Source organism: Mchenga conophoros, linkage group LG20, assembly GCF_057382185.1.
Source record: "Mchenga conophoros isolate Kocher_MC1m ecotype Shallow Benthic linkage group LG20, M_conophoros_male_GT1.1, whole genome shotgun sequence".
Taxonomy (NCBI): domain Eukaryota; kingdom Metazoa; phylum Chordata; class Actinopteri; order Cichliformes; family Cichlidae; genus Mchenga; species Mchenga conophoros.
Window position 1 is genome coordinate 3,800,733 of NC_140545.1, and position 16,034 is coordinate 3,816,766.

General features: G+C 41.3%; 1 protein-coding gene across 2 annotated transcripts in view; it reads left to right on the forward strand.

Moving 5' to 3' along the window:
- cpne5a (copine Va) overlaps nucleotides 1-16,034 on the forward strand; it is a 90,563-nt gene that overhangs the window by 56,200 nt on the left and 18,329 nt on the right. For both annotated transcript variants that reach the window (XM_085258654.1, XM_085258655.1), the window contains 4 exons: nucleotides 16-57; nucleotides 268-343; nucleotides 3,428-3,481; nucleotides 4,033-4,094. In XM_085258654.1, the coding sequence (XP_085114780.1) occupies nucleotides 16-57; nucleotides 268-343; nucleotides 3,428-3,481; nucleotides 4,033-4,094 (234 nt within the window). The remainder of the gene's footprint in view (nucleotides 1-15; nucleotides 58-267; nucleotides 344-3,427; nucleotides 3,482-4,032; nucleotides 4,095-16,034) is intronic.

A 16,034-nucleotide genomic window follows, 5' to 3' on the forward strand; every position in this document is an offset into this window, starting at 1 on the left:
TGATGTGCTTCCTAGGACAATCAAGGTGGAGGTGTATGACTGGGACAGAGATGGGAGGTAACTGATACACAGAGGAGCGTGTGCACACACATGCACAAGAGAAATTTATCAAAAAAAAATTTTCATCCCTAATAGACAACGCTATTTTACTGTCCTTACTGACTACTAAATTATAGTTACTTTCTTTTCAGTACACATTAATGGTTATGTGCTTTTATCTTCCACCAGTCAAGGCTGTGATGACGCTTTTTGTCTCCTTTCCACCAGCCATGATTTCATCGGTGAATTCACCACAAGTTTCAAAGAGCTGTGTCGGGGTCAGAACCAGCTGAATGTGTATGAGGTGAGCGGAGATAAAATCGACCAATACCATCATCACCTTCAGAGCAGCGGACCTTTATGTAAAAGCTGCAAATGTTGACTGCTGTAGGGAGCTCGTTTGCTTTAAGCTGCTTCCAAGTAGAATGCAAATCACTTTCTGAAGCCACTATGGCAGACGCAGTTTCAAGTGAAATTCAGCACATCGAGCTGAATGTGACCGGCCAAAGCTATGTGCGAATTATTAATGAATGAACCTTGGAAGCACCTGTGCCAAAAAACGATTCTGATGGCACAAAAAGAAACCTCAGCTTCCTTTGTGCATGCTAGTGTGAGAAACCTGCCTCGGTCTGAGAACAAATCAGCGTGCCCTTTATACTCAGCAAGGTCTTCTTTCATGACAGGAAGTTCTACAGGTCTCACTTGTTTTAGCAAAGTTGTGGCTGTTCAAGATTAACAACTAGCCTCCCCTGTTTGTCCTCACCCTACCCGCTATTAAGCCTCTCAGAGGTTAAGTGGTGCCATAGATCGACTGGAGAAGAGTGCTGCTGCGGTGGGAATACAAATGGAAATGCGACAGAACTATGTTACTTATTCCTTCCTTTGGATCGCACTCAGAAAGTCTGAATAGGTCCCTGCTCATTAAAACAGTTGCCATATTACATTAGCCTCTGAATCAGTCATAGAAGCACTCTAAGAAAAGAATAAGGCCAGTAAAGGTAGAGAGTAAGGGAAAAGCTGATGAGTTAGGTTAGGAAAGACGGTGCTCTTTTACACTGCTGACACGGCATAAGGATGTGCATCCATTACCCTTCACCAAACCTTTCTATATATAAAACGCAGGTAAGGTCAGAGACTTTTGTGATGTGGACAAAAATGACATAACACCACCTTCTCATTATGGAGAAATAAAGAAATTCAGTATGTCACATGCCACATTTTTCAGCTCTTTGCATATTTTTGTATATTCAACGTGACGTGCAGAAAGCTTGTAAACATACGACGACAGCAGGCTAATGTCAGTACAGGACGCTGTAACTGAATGTGATTCCTTTGTGATGTCATGTGAAGTTTTGGCGGCTGAGTGATGGTCACAACGCTGTGAGGCATAATTTTTGGAAGACGAGTTCAGGGGGCGCTTTTAGAAAGTACAGAACCAGAAAGGAAGAGTAGAGAAGAGAGACGAAAGGAGGGTAGAATGGGATACCTTTTACTTTATTATCCTGCACAGCTTCCTCCAGGCTCATGCTTTGTGTTTGTGTGCAGACCTTTAGAATGAGCAGTGCAGATATTTGACTTTGCTCACTGTTGCATACAAGTTTTTGGCTGCAAGCTTAAATGTAACTTTTATTTAATGCACTGAAGACTGTAATCACTCTGCTTGCCTTGGATATCACTCAAGTATTTCCCAATTTTTTGTTTTTAGTGAAGTCTATAGGTGTTTGCACAGTGTTGCACTCATGCCCTTGTAAACCACCACACAGGATTTGAAATGAAGCAGCCAATATCTAATTGAAGTGCAGCGTATAACCTCTAACCATACACCGGGTAACCAGAAAAGCAAGCCAACTGTTTAGGAATTACAGACTTTTTTATTAGTCCCTCTATTTTCACAGCATATGTAGCTGGACAAAGTAATTTAATACAAAATGTCAGCTATATAAACATACCGAAGGCTACAGCCTATGCATATCAAAAAGTGCAAGGTTTTCTCGCTTGAAATGCTGTCAGCCTCGCTCAGTCACTGCTTATTAAGGGAGCTCTGCCTTTTTTCTTTTTGGCTAGTTTTGTGTTCAGTAAGTGAAAAACATGCTCACTTGGGATGGAATCAGGTGAAAGACTAGGTCATCTAAAAATATTTAATGTCTTTGCCAAAAAGCTCTTAAGCTGTTTTCACTGCATGTTTCGGGTCATTGTCCATGTGCACTGTGAAGCGCTGTCTTGTCAGTTTTTCTTCATTTGGCTGAAACTGAGCAGAAAGTGCAGCTCTGTCGTCTCTGCTGCTTTTATCAGCAGTCACATCATCAATAAACACTAGTGACCCACTTCCACTGGCAGTCATGCATCCCCGTGCTAAAACACCGCCTCCACCATGTTTGACAGATGATGTGTTTTCCTTTAGATCACAAGCTGCTTCTTTCCTTTTCGGCACTCTTAGTTAATTTTGGTTTCATCTGTCTCCAGAGACTTCTTGTTCCAGAGCTGGGCAAGATTTTCTAAGACATTTCCTAGCAAAGTGTAATCTGCTCTTTCTGTTCTTGAGTGCCACATGTGGTTTGCAGCTTGAGCTAAACCCTTTGTAGTTACATGAATGAAGACTTGTCGTGATTGCAGGCTCTGACACGCCTACCCCTGTTGAGGTGCTCTTGATTTGGCTAGAGGTTGTGAAAGGAATTCTGAGATCATTCAGTTTAAGCTACTTTTCATGGCCGTCCAGGCTTGAACTCACCAGCGCTTTCCTTCCTTTTAAGAATTAGCCAGATTGTTGTCTTGGCCACTCCTATATTTTCTGCTCTCTCTGATGGCTCGCCTTTGTTTTCTCAGGCTAATTACCAAATGCAAATTTTGGAATCAACTGCATACCTTTTATCAGTTTAATTTACCAGTTAATTGTACAATTACTTTTGATGGCATGGGAATGGAGGGACTGCGCAGAAAATTTGAATTTGAAGCAATATTTTGAGCTTCATTTCCTTTCTTCCACTGTGGTGGTACATAGAAGCAAAAGCACAAAAATCGTGTCACTATCCAAAAGCTTGGACCTGGCTGTATGCATCTACCCCCACTGCACATAACTGTGCACTTGCACTCACTCTGTATGTGGTTATAAGCACCACAGCTGGCAGCATGCATGTGAAATTTACAGTAGACTGCTTATGCTTATAAAAATCCCTCTGAATTATCTGCACTTAGCTGGAAGGCATGATCAATGGTATCTCATTCTCACCTGCTACAGTTATTGGATTCACTCCCTATGCTCCATTACCCTTACAGACATAGAGTAGGAGGATAAAGATGTTTTTATTACTTGCCCAAGGGTGGATAAAAAGAATTGTGCTGCAAGTTTACATTATCATTATCCTTCGTTCCCATTCTGCCTTCATACCAGGTGGTGAATGCCAAGAAGAAAATAAAGAAGAAGAGATACATCAACTCTGGGACGGTGAGTCTGAGATACTGTAAGAGCAAATCTCCTTGTGCACGCACACCCCTGCCTGCCTTCTCTTTTGTATTCAGCAGGAAGTTTTCACTAAGTGGATTGCATGAACTCTGTTAAATGTTTTTCTTCTATTCCCATTCCCTGAGCTTATGATCCAGACAGTGAATTTAAGTAGACGGGAAAACATTCCCATGACCTCAAACGGGATGATTATTCAAGTCTGTAAAGCTAAATAAAAGAGACTTGTGTCTGTGTCCTTTCCCTGAAGAATAGTGACAGAAGTTCATAAATGAGCCGCGGCTTTGCTACAGCTCTTAGCGTATACTGTGACTCTGTAATTAAAATTTGTGCCTAGCTATCCATCAAGCTGATCATCCATCAGTCCACAGGCACACTGACGCTCAGTGATTGTAATTCTAAGGCGCTGCTTCGGCAACGCAATCATTTTGCATGGATAGGTCATTTTGAGAGGTCAGTGTTAATGTGTAGATTGGCAAATTTTGTTTAATTAAAAAGGACGAGTTAATCTTTTGGGGCCTTTTTTTCCCTCTCAGGTATCCTTGTTGTCATTCAGTGTAGAGTCAGAGCACACCTTCCTGGATTACATCAGAGGAGGGTGAGTCATGCATTTGTGTGCAAGTTACATTACTTTGTTTATGTACTCACGCTGTTTGTGTTTCACCTCTACGAGTGGCTCACAGAAACTATGACCACATAGTTTCATTTACTGCAAATCTGCACTCAAAAATTTGATTTGCATACTGGAAGTTCACTGTTTGAATTTAATTGTGCACCATGATGGCTGTGCAGACTCCCTATTAGTATGAGTTTAACACATGTACAAGTAACATATTGTTTCCAGTAGTTCATCTGTCGACTGGACCTTTTAGTTCTTAAACACAGGTGTGACTAATTACATTGATTACGGCTTACATGCAGATAGAACAAAACCTTCATTAACATCATTAGAGACACCTGTGCTGTCCCACTTTGTCATGTCAAAATGACTGCTGTGAAGAGGGGCTTTGGAAAATGTATTCATCATTTGGATTATTTTTTTTATTCCTAGACAGGCAATTGAACTTTTAGCACATAAGACTCTAATGATTCCTGTCAGAATATTTTATGTGTCCAAAATTTAATTTGATGGAGATTTCAAGTTTAAAAACAAATCTTGTTTTGCAGTTTATTACACATTTAAGTGTTAAGCACACTGATAAAATAATATTAGCTAAGGTATATAGCAGTTAATATAATAATTAGCGCTGTCAACGTAAATCTCATTAAAATCAGGTTAACGCCATAATTGCATTAACGTGGCAAATCTCCGTTAGCGAGTTACCCGTGATCGCCCCGTGCGTGGGGCTGCACGGCATCAACACGTTAGCACGGTTAGCTTGTTAACGGGCAGAGATTTGCCGCGTTAATGCAGTTATGGCATTAACCTACGGTGGCCCTGAGAGGCCAAACGAACTGCAACTTCAGAAAACACTTGCAAAAAGAAATATGCTGCAAAAAGAAAAATGCTGCAAAAAGAAGCATTTTTCTTTTTGCAGCATTTTTCTTTTTGCAGGTGTTTTCTGAAGTTGAAGTCCGTTTGGCCTCTCAGGGCCACCGTATTAACCTCATTTTAATGAGATTAATGCTGACTGCGCTAATAATAATCATAATCATAGTATCATATCACTGTGACATCCATGCACAGCTGTTCTTGCATGGTGGTGAAATCTGCAGTGTTTAAATATCATTCAGGTAACCACTGACCTAGAAAGCCATGGAATTACAGATTTCACCACACTAACACGCTTTAACTATGCATTAATGGTTGTGTTTGGGTGTCATTTCATGGGAATAAAACAGCAATACGATATTGCAGATGCTTGTATTGACATTTGTAGGCTCAGTTTCAGGATTTTTATGCTATTTTTATGCTAGCACTGATGCTATATTGTCAGTATAACACAGCACGTAATCATTATTATCATATGATCATTTACCACTCAATCCAGTATATGAACACTTAACATCCATCCCAGTCTTTCCCATCCATCCATCACATTTCTCACTGTTAGCATACCAACATGTCCTCCAGCCCGCCAAACACAGCACGAACGCTTAATGCTACCCTTTAGCATCTGTGCAATAACTATAGGAGACCCAGCACTCTGGCTGTTTGAGTGAGTCATCTGCTCAAGAAAAACAGCTGTTCTGTGTTCATGGTCATAGATAGTGGTGCTGCTGACTGTAAATAGTGATATGCTGAGCCTCAGCCTCTGTTTGCTTGTATTGTGTAACCACTGAATCAGGGGTATGACAGTGGGATAGTGGTCTAGAGTGATGTAGTGTGTGCAGAGCACCTGGGTTTGCTTGGACTTTTCTGATGTTTGCTCTCAGATATTTGCTGTCAAATGGAGGAAGAATAAAAGAAAAGAGGTCATAAAATAATTTAAATTCAAATTTATTTTCGCCATGCATAAATCTGGTAGAACAACAGTCAATAGTGAGTGTTAAAACTTTATACAGTGACAGCCATCGCTGTGACTAATACACGGAAATGAGTCAGGGCTGTGAGATTTAACACAGTAGTTTTAAAATGCATTACACTGGCTCCCCCTTTTTACTTTGTTTCCTGTTGTTGCTGCCCATGGCATAACAAGCACTCATCCATGTTTTCCTCAGTGTTATTGAGTGTGGTTACTGAGGTGCTTCTGATTTTTCACATAACAGCTCAAAGTGTGGCCCCGAAGGAAACGATTGTGTCCACAGCCACAACTCCGGAGTAAATGAATATGAATGATTATGATAGAATATGGAGAAGATCTGAGGGCTTAATTAAGGGCGAACATCCTGTCACATATGGAAATGTTTCTCAGTGGATCAGTGGCTGCCCTGGTTTTAGTTTTCTGCTGCTTTGCTGCTGGTGGCTGAGTGTCCCAGATCTGTCCCGTTGGTCTCTCTCCAGCTCCCACAAACGGACACACACACTGTACCCTCACACACAGCACACATTCACCCACTGTCAAAACAGCAGTGTTTTCACCTTTTTCTACTTGTTCGACTCTGATCTAATTTGTCCTTGAGAAACCGAAGAAAAATGGAGGAAGAGGGGAAATGGGAAAACAATGAGGTTAGAAGTACTGATACGATAGATCAAACTATGTTGTGCTGTATTTGCTCTCAGATTTTAGTTCTTCTGGGGTTTTTTTTCTCTCATTTTTATGATGGGGCAACCTATCATCATTTTGGATTCACCAAACCAGATAAGCAATTATCCAAGTTCACAGCAACCTACATATGAGAGCTGATACTTGGGGAACATGCACTGTCCTACTGCCTTTTTTCTAAACTGACATTTAGAAAAAAAGGGGCCTCAAACCAAGCTGTGAGAGAGACTGCACTGACCTGTTTAAAATTGTGTGCATTTATTTATAAGTGTGCGTTGAATAATTAGTAGTAAACATGCTTATGTCTTGAAGTAAGATTAAAAAATGGTCTGTAAAGAATTTAGTGTACCATTTTCCTTGGATTTTGTCTTCATATACAGGAACTTGTGAATATGGACAGCAGTTTGATCATCAGTGTCTCTGGTCTGCATGTGGAAATGCCCTTGAGCAAGAAGCTGAATCTTAATTGCTCTGATGCATCTATCAGTGTGTGTGTGTGTGTGTGTGTGTGTGCTAGATAAAGTGCTTAACTTGAATACAGTAGAATAAAAGTGCTTTAAGAGTGTGTGTGCTTGTAAATGGGAGAATGTGGCTTGTGTAAAAAGCACTTTGAGTGGTTAGGAATACTAGAAACTGCTTTATCAACCCCAAGCCATTTTCAAACTAAAGAGACGCTTTCTGTCAGACTGCTACGGTTCCTAAATATAGAGAAAAAGACACCACTCCAAAGACCTTCCATATAAGGGTTTAAAATGTCTATTTTTAGGTAGTTCCTTGTGATTTCCCTTTGTGCTTCCACGTTACACCTCCAACACCTCCTTCCAGCCTCCAACGGCCAACACCTCCTTCCAGCCTCCCCCGCCCCGATAGCCAGCAGAGAACAGGGGTGTGTGAAGGCTCCAAACCTCCCTCCTCTTGCTCATATGTAGTGTTGCTGCGTGTTGTTCTAAGGTGCACTTAAAACACGGGAGAGAATGGTGCTGCTGCCAGAGAGCAGCAGGTGCTAGCACGGCCCCTCCCGAGAACCCTCAATGTCTACATGGATTTAAAATTGAGAGGTGGGCACCGGCGCCAGAGGTGGGGTTGAATACACAGACCGAGTGTGAGTAATGTGGATGTCTAAGTTGTGGAATAAAATTGAGGCACGGGTGGCCAGAAGGGGACAGAGGGGGGGGGGGGGGGGGGGGGGTGCCTCCCCTGCACCCTGGTGACACACCCGCACCCCAAGGCCCTACTTGTGTGGGTGGGTGTGTTGGAGGGAGGCAGCCGGGGATGGGGAGGAAAAGAAGGGAGGAGCAAGATGCCCCTCCCTGGGGCCAGCTCCCCCGCTGACCCCAGTAGGCACCCTCGTCCTTCGGCACCCACCAAGGCAAGGGGGCCCAGGCCCATCCAGACCAGGGCCTATGGCAGCAGGACCGCCCAGCCCCACAGGACCCGGGGCAGCCCACCCGACCCCACCGCAGAGGAAACTGTACCCACCCTAACATTCAATCATCTCCCAGACTGGACAAGACAGTAGACACCCAGGTTAAGTTTATTCTCCACCTCTCCTGTGACTCTCCCCCACCTGCAGAGTGGACTCCTGCAAGGATGGAACAAACTCCCTGTCAGTTGAAGAGCCCCCTAGTTAGGCCGATGCGCCAGAGGCCCCCTGCGCCAGGGCTGAGCCCCCATGCACCTACCCACAACCTTGGCGACACACCAACAAGGACCGAAGCCCCCAAGGCCCAGCCAGAGCCCTAGCACGGAGGCGAAGCACTCCCAAACCCCAAGCCCCCACGCCTGCCCCGGATCCACTCAGGGGCAGCCAGGCTACCAGGCCAGTAATCTACGTCCACCAGCACAGACCCTCCCCCAGGCCTGCTGCACGCAGCCACAAGGAGAACACCCTCTAAGAGCAACCAGAGCCACTAACCAGGTTATGACCACAACCCCTGGGTTAAGCCCTCCAGGGATAACGTCCCTAGGGATTCTCCAGACGCCCTAAGCCCGTCCCAACCTCCACATCAACCACAATGGCGAAGGCGGGACCAAACCACGACCCCCCCACCCCCGCTCGGTGATGGAGCCGATCATTCTGAATCTTGCACTCAGAATTATCCAGACACCACACACATTTATCCACACTCTACAGCAATTTCGTACAGAACCTGCCCATATATCAAAACTCTGCGTTTCCCAGCTGCAGGTAATTGATCTGAACTGCCACAATGTTTCCACAACACTTGTGCGTACACTGACTTATTTTGCTTGGCACATTGCTTGCTCTGTCATCAGATCTGATGTTTTGTGACCTGCTAATTAGTGCTGCTCTTGGTAGAATGCCTGTCATTAGCAAGAACTGGCTGCATCTTTGTTTATAAATTAGCACAATGCTAGTAGATGACCCACAGACCTTTTAAGTCCCATTGGTGCATTTATTTTAGTTGGAACCTTACTCTGATTTGCTGTGTGTAAGAAATCTGGTGTTTGGACCCAAGAACACGAACATGTTTGTTTCTGTTACAGAGGATTTATTGAATGATTTGAAATCTGTGCAAATCTTACTGGTGCTACTATGCATTGCATCCACCTAAATCTCTTTTTACACAAGCTGCTTTCATTACGTTTTTAAAACATTGAGTTTTATTTTGAAGCTTGAAACAGCTTTTGAGTCATCCTGTGGTAATTTTCACATAAAACTCTTTCAGACAGAAGTTAAAGAGATGATCCCATTAATTAATGTGACCCAGGCAATATGTGGAGTGGTACTTCATCTTTTTGTTACAACCCATTTAGAGACGTTAGAAGCCCATCGTGCCTGTGAAAAAGGCTGATGACAAAGGCTTCTGCTTTAAAAAGATGTGGCAGCTTTGAAAAAAATATGGGATCTCTGCAGGAAAATCTCTGCAGCATCTGTGCACTTATTTTTTCTCCTGAGGTTTTTTACATCATCATGAAAGACTTGCCTCTGTCCCTTCTGTTGTCTCCCCAGTGATTTCTTTGAGAAATACTGTTAACAATGGCGGTGCTTGTGTATTTAAATTCTCCTGGAAGATTTGTCTAGAACAAACTACTTAAAATACGACACTTAAATACAGGCTGCAGAAAGTTTCAGTATTTCGGTTTCATATCTTCTTCTCTAAGTCAGAGCTAATGTTAAGTCAAGGCTTTTGTCACCTTTTTGTTTCTGTTTGGAATAAAGCTCTGCAAGTTGTCAGCAAGTTGCTTATGTGCCAAATCATCTGAGAGGTAGAGAGCAGATGTAAAGTATGTAGATGTATTCTGGATGTCATTAGACTCAGCTGTCAAAAATAATTTGAGAATGATAAATTTAAGTCAATATCCCACGTGTAACACAACATTAATTCTTACTTAGCATGTTAATGAATAATGTTGTACCCAAACTACTTTTTAATGCGTAGGATGGCATGGATCCAGAAATGAACTCGTGTATTCCTTAACAGTTTCCATCACTAAAACATTTATGGTGTTGCAAATTTTTGTTTTTAAGTTTATTAATTATTTCACTTATTGAATTTATCATCAGCAAAAAAAAAAAGAGTTGATAAACAACAAATTATAAAGCACTTTGTTTTAGTATTACATCTGAATTGTGCAGATTTTAAGACCTATTGAAAGGTAAATACATTTGGTGGTTAGAGACTGATGCACGACTAAAATTGTTGCAACTGTGTGCAGTGAACTTGCAATCTTGTTGCTTTTGAAATGTTCTGCAACCACTTGCCTGCAGTTGCTACCTTTAAACTGATTCTGATGCTTCTCTCAAGACAGCGATAAAATGGCAAAAAAAGTTGTCAATTACATGAAATCAGGTTGTGGTAACCCAAGCAAAATCACATTAGTGTCTGGGAACCTTGCTATACAACCTATACAACCTGGAAACCTTTAATACAACAAGTTGCATAACCGGCTGAGTGCACTGCTCGTGTCAATTTCCACTCACTGCTGCAGACTGACACAGATTGATTGACACAGATGGCAATTATTTGCAAACCTTTGTCAAAATTTTTGAGAGTGATCGCAGTTAGAGCGCGATTGGAAATGGGCGACCTGTGCACTCACCTTGCAGTTGAAAGTCGTTGCTCAGAGCATGATGACATTGGATGTTTAACCTCTGGGCAACTGGTTGGTTGCTGTACTTACTTGCAAACAGTCACCAAATGCAAAAAAAAGTCATTGCAATCCCTGGTTAACCATCATTTTTTTCCTAGTTGCAAGAAGGCCGCTATTCTATTTTTAAGGCCCTTTCACATAGGAAGCAGCAAATTCTGCGCCAACCACTAGTTTGATCCAATAACTCAAAATTTGTGTTGAGTTCATAGTATGTCACTTTTTGCTGCTGCCCATGGCCTTCACACCTACTACAATACATATGCCAGCTTCTTGTCTGCATTTCTATAGGTTGCACAGATGTATGTCATTGTGGTGCATGTGAATGCTCCCTGGCCTTATGCCTATGCTGCACTTTGCTCAGAGCAGCGGGAAACCATTATTGCTCTGTGCAAGTCACAGAGAAACAATGAGTTTCAGTGCACAGCACAGTGCATGTCACTTCCTATGTGACTGGGCCATAAAACAGCCTTAGTACAGTTTGATACAAGATCAGTTTCCAAGAACTGGTAGTTTTTAGACTACTACTATAATCAGAGATATTTTGATACATATGGGAAAAGTGTGAGGAACAAGCCTTTGCTGTTCAAAAAGAAAATTGGCGACACATAAGGAAAGCCCAAGCTTGCTTTGAATAATTTGTTTTGGACAGGCAAATCAAAGATTGAGCTGTTCAGTCACAGTGACAGCAAACACGTTTGGCACAGACCAAGTAGCAGAATCTCTTAACCAGTGTGGAGCATGGTGATGAAAATGTTATAAGTTGGGATTGCTGCTTTGGGACTGGGCAGCTTGCAGCTTGATTAAACTATGTGCTCAGCATTATAGCAAAGAAAGCTCCAAGTTACTGTGAAGGCATACGTTTGAAAGGTGAAGTGTGCTGAATCCTAAAGACATTGTAAGTAAAAACTGAGTGTCACTGAAAGACCTGGTTAAGATGTAGAAAGGCAATATTTGAAACCCACTGAAATAAATAATTGAAACTGGGAGTTTTTGCAAGAAATCCCATAAACATCTTGCTGTGGAAGATTTTTTGCATGGATACTGCAGAAGATCTCCTTTAACAGAAGTAACTTAAACTGCAAGTTACTTCTGTTAAAGGATGAAGTCGTAGCTTTTGAGGGCAAAGACTAGTATTACAATAAATCTATTAATATTGTTGTTGAATGAATGATTGAGGAGGTATTTTTCTTTGCTGTGCTGTGTTCAGTGCAAGATGCAATGAAAAACTGCACCTGATCTAAATTTGGCTTGTTCTGCCCTTTAAAACTGTCTCCTCGTGCAGTGATACACTGTTCCTGCTGCCATATTTGGAACACTCATTGGAAGTCCTGTCAGTGCATCAGGCAGCATCTTTGATGGATACTGGATCACCTCCAGTGTGTTAAAATCCTAATCCTTCCACTTTAGTTACATTTTGGGGAAGAGGAAGAATATCTGGTGAGAAGTTGTGAGCACTGAAGTAAAAGATGGTGTTGACAGTCTGACCCTGGGGACAGATTTTCAGTGCACAGCACCCCTGAGTGAGAGAAAATGATGAGCATGCTCTAGGTCATGCTTCTGACAGAAGGCTGCTGTTTGTTCTCTGGGCAGTGGCAGTGCATCCTATTCTTATCACACTGATAATCATGAAGGTTGGGTAATCTCTTGCCTGCTGATGGAGATCCTTTCACACTTTAATACTGTGCTGCTCCTTCTCAGAAGCGCCTTGCATGCTATGGTTGGGGGTGAAGTTTGTCTGAAACGTGACAAATAAGAATTTAAAGATGCCAGCGATTTCCCTGATAGCTAACCATTCATCTTCATATACAGTTGGTTTAATTTTTTGCACGTCTTCAAGGAAAGTCCCCGTGGAAGTTCTCCAGTAGCAGTCTTTCTGTAAAATCATCTTCCCTGGCTAATTTCTTTTCTGCTCTCCCATATATTTAAAGTTTCCCATTGCAGATTTCCCAATGTTGACACAGACTTTGATGTCTGCTCTTTGGGGTTTCTGCAAAACGCTCTGGTCCTGTTGTCAATCATGCGACACACGCTGCTGCCCATGCTGTGCTGCTTTCAGACACAACAGGAACAGTCCTGGATATCCTTTATGTATAGACACAGTATAAGAGAGGTTTGCATGTCAAAATATCCCATCATAAAACAAATCTCCATAGGATCTATTTACTTTTCCACCCGACTGTCAAATTACCGTAATTGTGAAAAATTTATCAAATAAGAAAAGGTGCATAAAAACTGGTGCTTTGAGCAGACTGTCGATTTGAAGCAGATTGCATAACAGACTGATGAAGAAAATAAATCAGAATAGGCTTACTAGTGCTGAAAGAAAAACAACGACCATGTTGCCTATCCATGATGGGAAAGATTAACTGTATCGTTAAAAAATGATACACATGAAGAGACTGCCAATTTGGAGGACTGGAAACAACTTAAGACAACTGCAAATACTTGTCATCACTGAGTTAGATGATATTTAGTTATATAATTTTGTCAAATGTGTGTCTCAAAATGTTTTGCATTAGCCATATTATGAAAATTAACTTCACCTATTTAGCCTCAACCTTTAAATGGGTGTTGAGAAACACTGGAAAACTGCTAATGGGGGTTTGGGAGCATTTGAAATGAGAAGTACAGTTTGACAGCTACATTATGTGCACTTTTATGCTGTTTTATTTAATTATGTAGCATGTGAAAAATAAAGATGCTTAGAGAAACAAGAGGTTAGCTGTGTGAGAACTAAGTCAGAAACAAGGTATATTTCCTACATACATTTAGTACAAAAACATTTTTACTGTGAACAAATACCACAGTTTTGTGATATTATGGAAAAATACAAATATGTAAAAGTTGAATAAGATTACATTGGAAAGTTACTGCGCATTTTGCAAGTTTCTTCTAATCACTAGAAAAAACTTGCAAGATTTAGTTTTGGCTTCATTTTTGTTTTGATGTATTCTCGTTCGCAAGAACAAAAAAATGCAGTTCGTGGATTCAGGCACAGAACACTCTGTGTTTGTCCCGTGGATCACTTAGTTTTGATTTGGCATCTGTACTTGCCTAGTGAAAGAGATTAGTTTTCTTCAACTGATGCAAAAGATTCTACTTGAACGCGTGCCAACACTGTCATTCAGACAGATGATGAGAAATGTGAGTAGGAGCCTGAGCAGCAGGCTGTATACAAAAGATCTGATATCAGATTTGATATTTTAGATTGCTGCTATTGATTTCTCTCCTTTCATGTGTGTTTGCTTTGCTGTTCCGTTTCTAACAGGTGATAACTAGCACGGTGCATTTTGGATGATATGTGACGCAGAGGGGGGAAAAAGCAATTTCTTTTCAAGACCCACCATTGCACTCTGACTGTTTTCACAGTGAATTGGTTTTTCATTAATTTTCATTAACCTCCAGTTGTGGCAGAGATATAGTCAAATAGAGGTAATTAAAGTCCAAAAGCCACATGCTGCTTTGAGAGGCTAATGAAAGATTTATATTCTTTTCATCACATATTGAAATGTTTCTTTTTAAATTAAATCTCTAGTGAGATTGGTCATATAAAGGCTGGTGGGGAGCTTCTATTGTGTTGAGATCTTATTAAGGTTTAATAGTTTCATCCCAAAATATCCTGAGAAATTGATACTGGGTTTTTTTTTTTATTGGATTTAGGTTAGCTTTGTGGTCAGACTGCAAAATCGCACTGCACAGAAACATACAATTTATTTTCGTCTGCTTCTTTTACTGGCCTTTGCTATTTGCTGACTTTTGAAAGAGAGGTGTTTCTCAGCTGTGACACTCAGTCTTCTGCAAGGTTATTTTTGTGATGCAGTGTTGTTCCCTTTATGTGTATCTGCATGTGTTTGTCTGTCATGGCAAAATGTGGTCATGGACTATAAACTTCATCAAAGCACTTTCACATGATAACTAAACAAGATGTACTGATGCTAAACCCTTACAGATATTTCTGGTCTGCTAGGCTGTGCAGTCTGGTGATTTGTTGTGATCATACAGAAGTTTGAGTTTACCGTCACCAGAGGCAGAACAGTTCACTTTGAATTCTTTAAATTTATGTATGACAAAGATATACGTTTTGTCCAGGGAATCGGCACAGCTAGAAACAGTAATGACAGTTTCCAGCAGTGTTAGTGCTGCTACTCTTTTTGATAGCCTCTTCTACTGCCACATGCTGTATATTCATGGATATTCATGGGGTCTATGTCCCCTTTGCTGTTTTCCAGTTTTACATTCGCCCACTTAGCTTTTTAATTTGTTTTTAGCTTGTTGCTCTTTTGAAAGTCTGGCTGAATGTCGTTCTCACAGTGTACAGCTATTGCTTGATAACCCCAATACTTTACAATCATGTCCCATGCAGTTTTTTAAGTTTCTAAATATGCAGCATATAGAGAAGTAGTGGACTACCTAACATTACACCTTCTGGAGCTGTTCGGCTTTGGAAACCCATACCACAAAGCTCCCAGCACAGTTTTTCTGCTGATGTTAACGCCACAGGAGGTTTGGAACTCTGCAGCTATTGAGTCAGCAAAGTGTTGGCAACTTTTACACACTATGCACATTGACAGTGGCGATCATGCTCTGTAACTTCGTAGCTAAGTTGCTGTGGTTCCTAAATGCTTCCACTTTGCATTAATGCCACTTTCAGTTAAAAATCTAGGAGGAAGAAATTTTATAAACTGGCTTGTTGTTGTGGTGACATCCTGTTACAGTACTACGCTCGAATTCAGTGTAATCTATAGAATGACTCATTCATTTACAAATGTCTGAGGTGCTTTTTAAAATCTAGCTTAGCACTGCTATAAATGGACAAAGTAATAAAGAAACCCCTGTCAGTATAACAGTTAGACTGCATTATGTATTTATACTTTGCTAGTAAAAGGGCAGCGATTTATTGAAACATATGCAATAGAATGGAAATGCAGCATATAAGGCAAAAAACAGTAATTCTAAGAGCTTGAAAGTAAATATTTGGTATGACGTCCGCATATTCAGAGCTCTTATTTGGATGTTGGCTGCCTTTTGTTCCATTCTCTGTGAAGATGAACATACACTGCTTCAGTATTGTTGAGGTTCAGGCTCTGGGGAGGCCAATCCATGACTTAGTGTTCCACTGTGTGTTTTTCTATCCAGGTATGCTGTTACTGGCATGGTGTTTGGGATCATTGTGATGCTGAAAAATTAATCTCTTGCCAGTCAGATGCTTTCCAGATGGTGTTGGATTAATACCATGGCTAGGTGAAGCAAAACATAGTGGCGCTGATGGTGCTTTT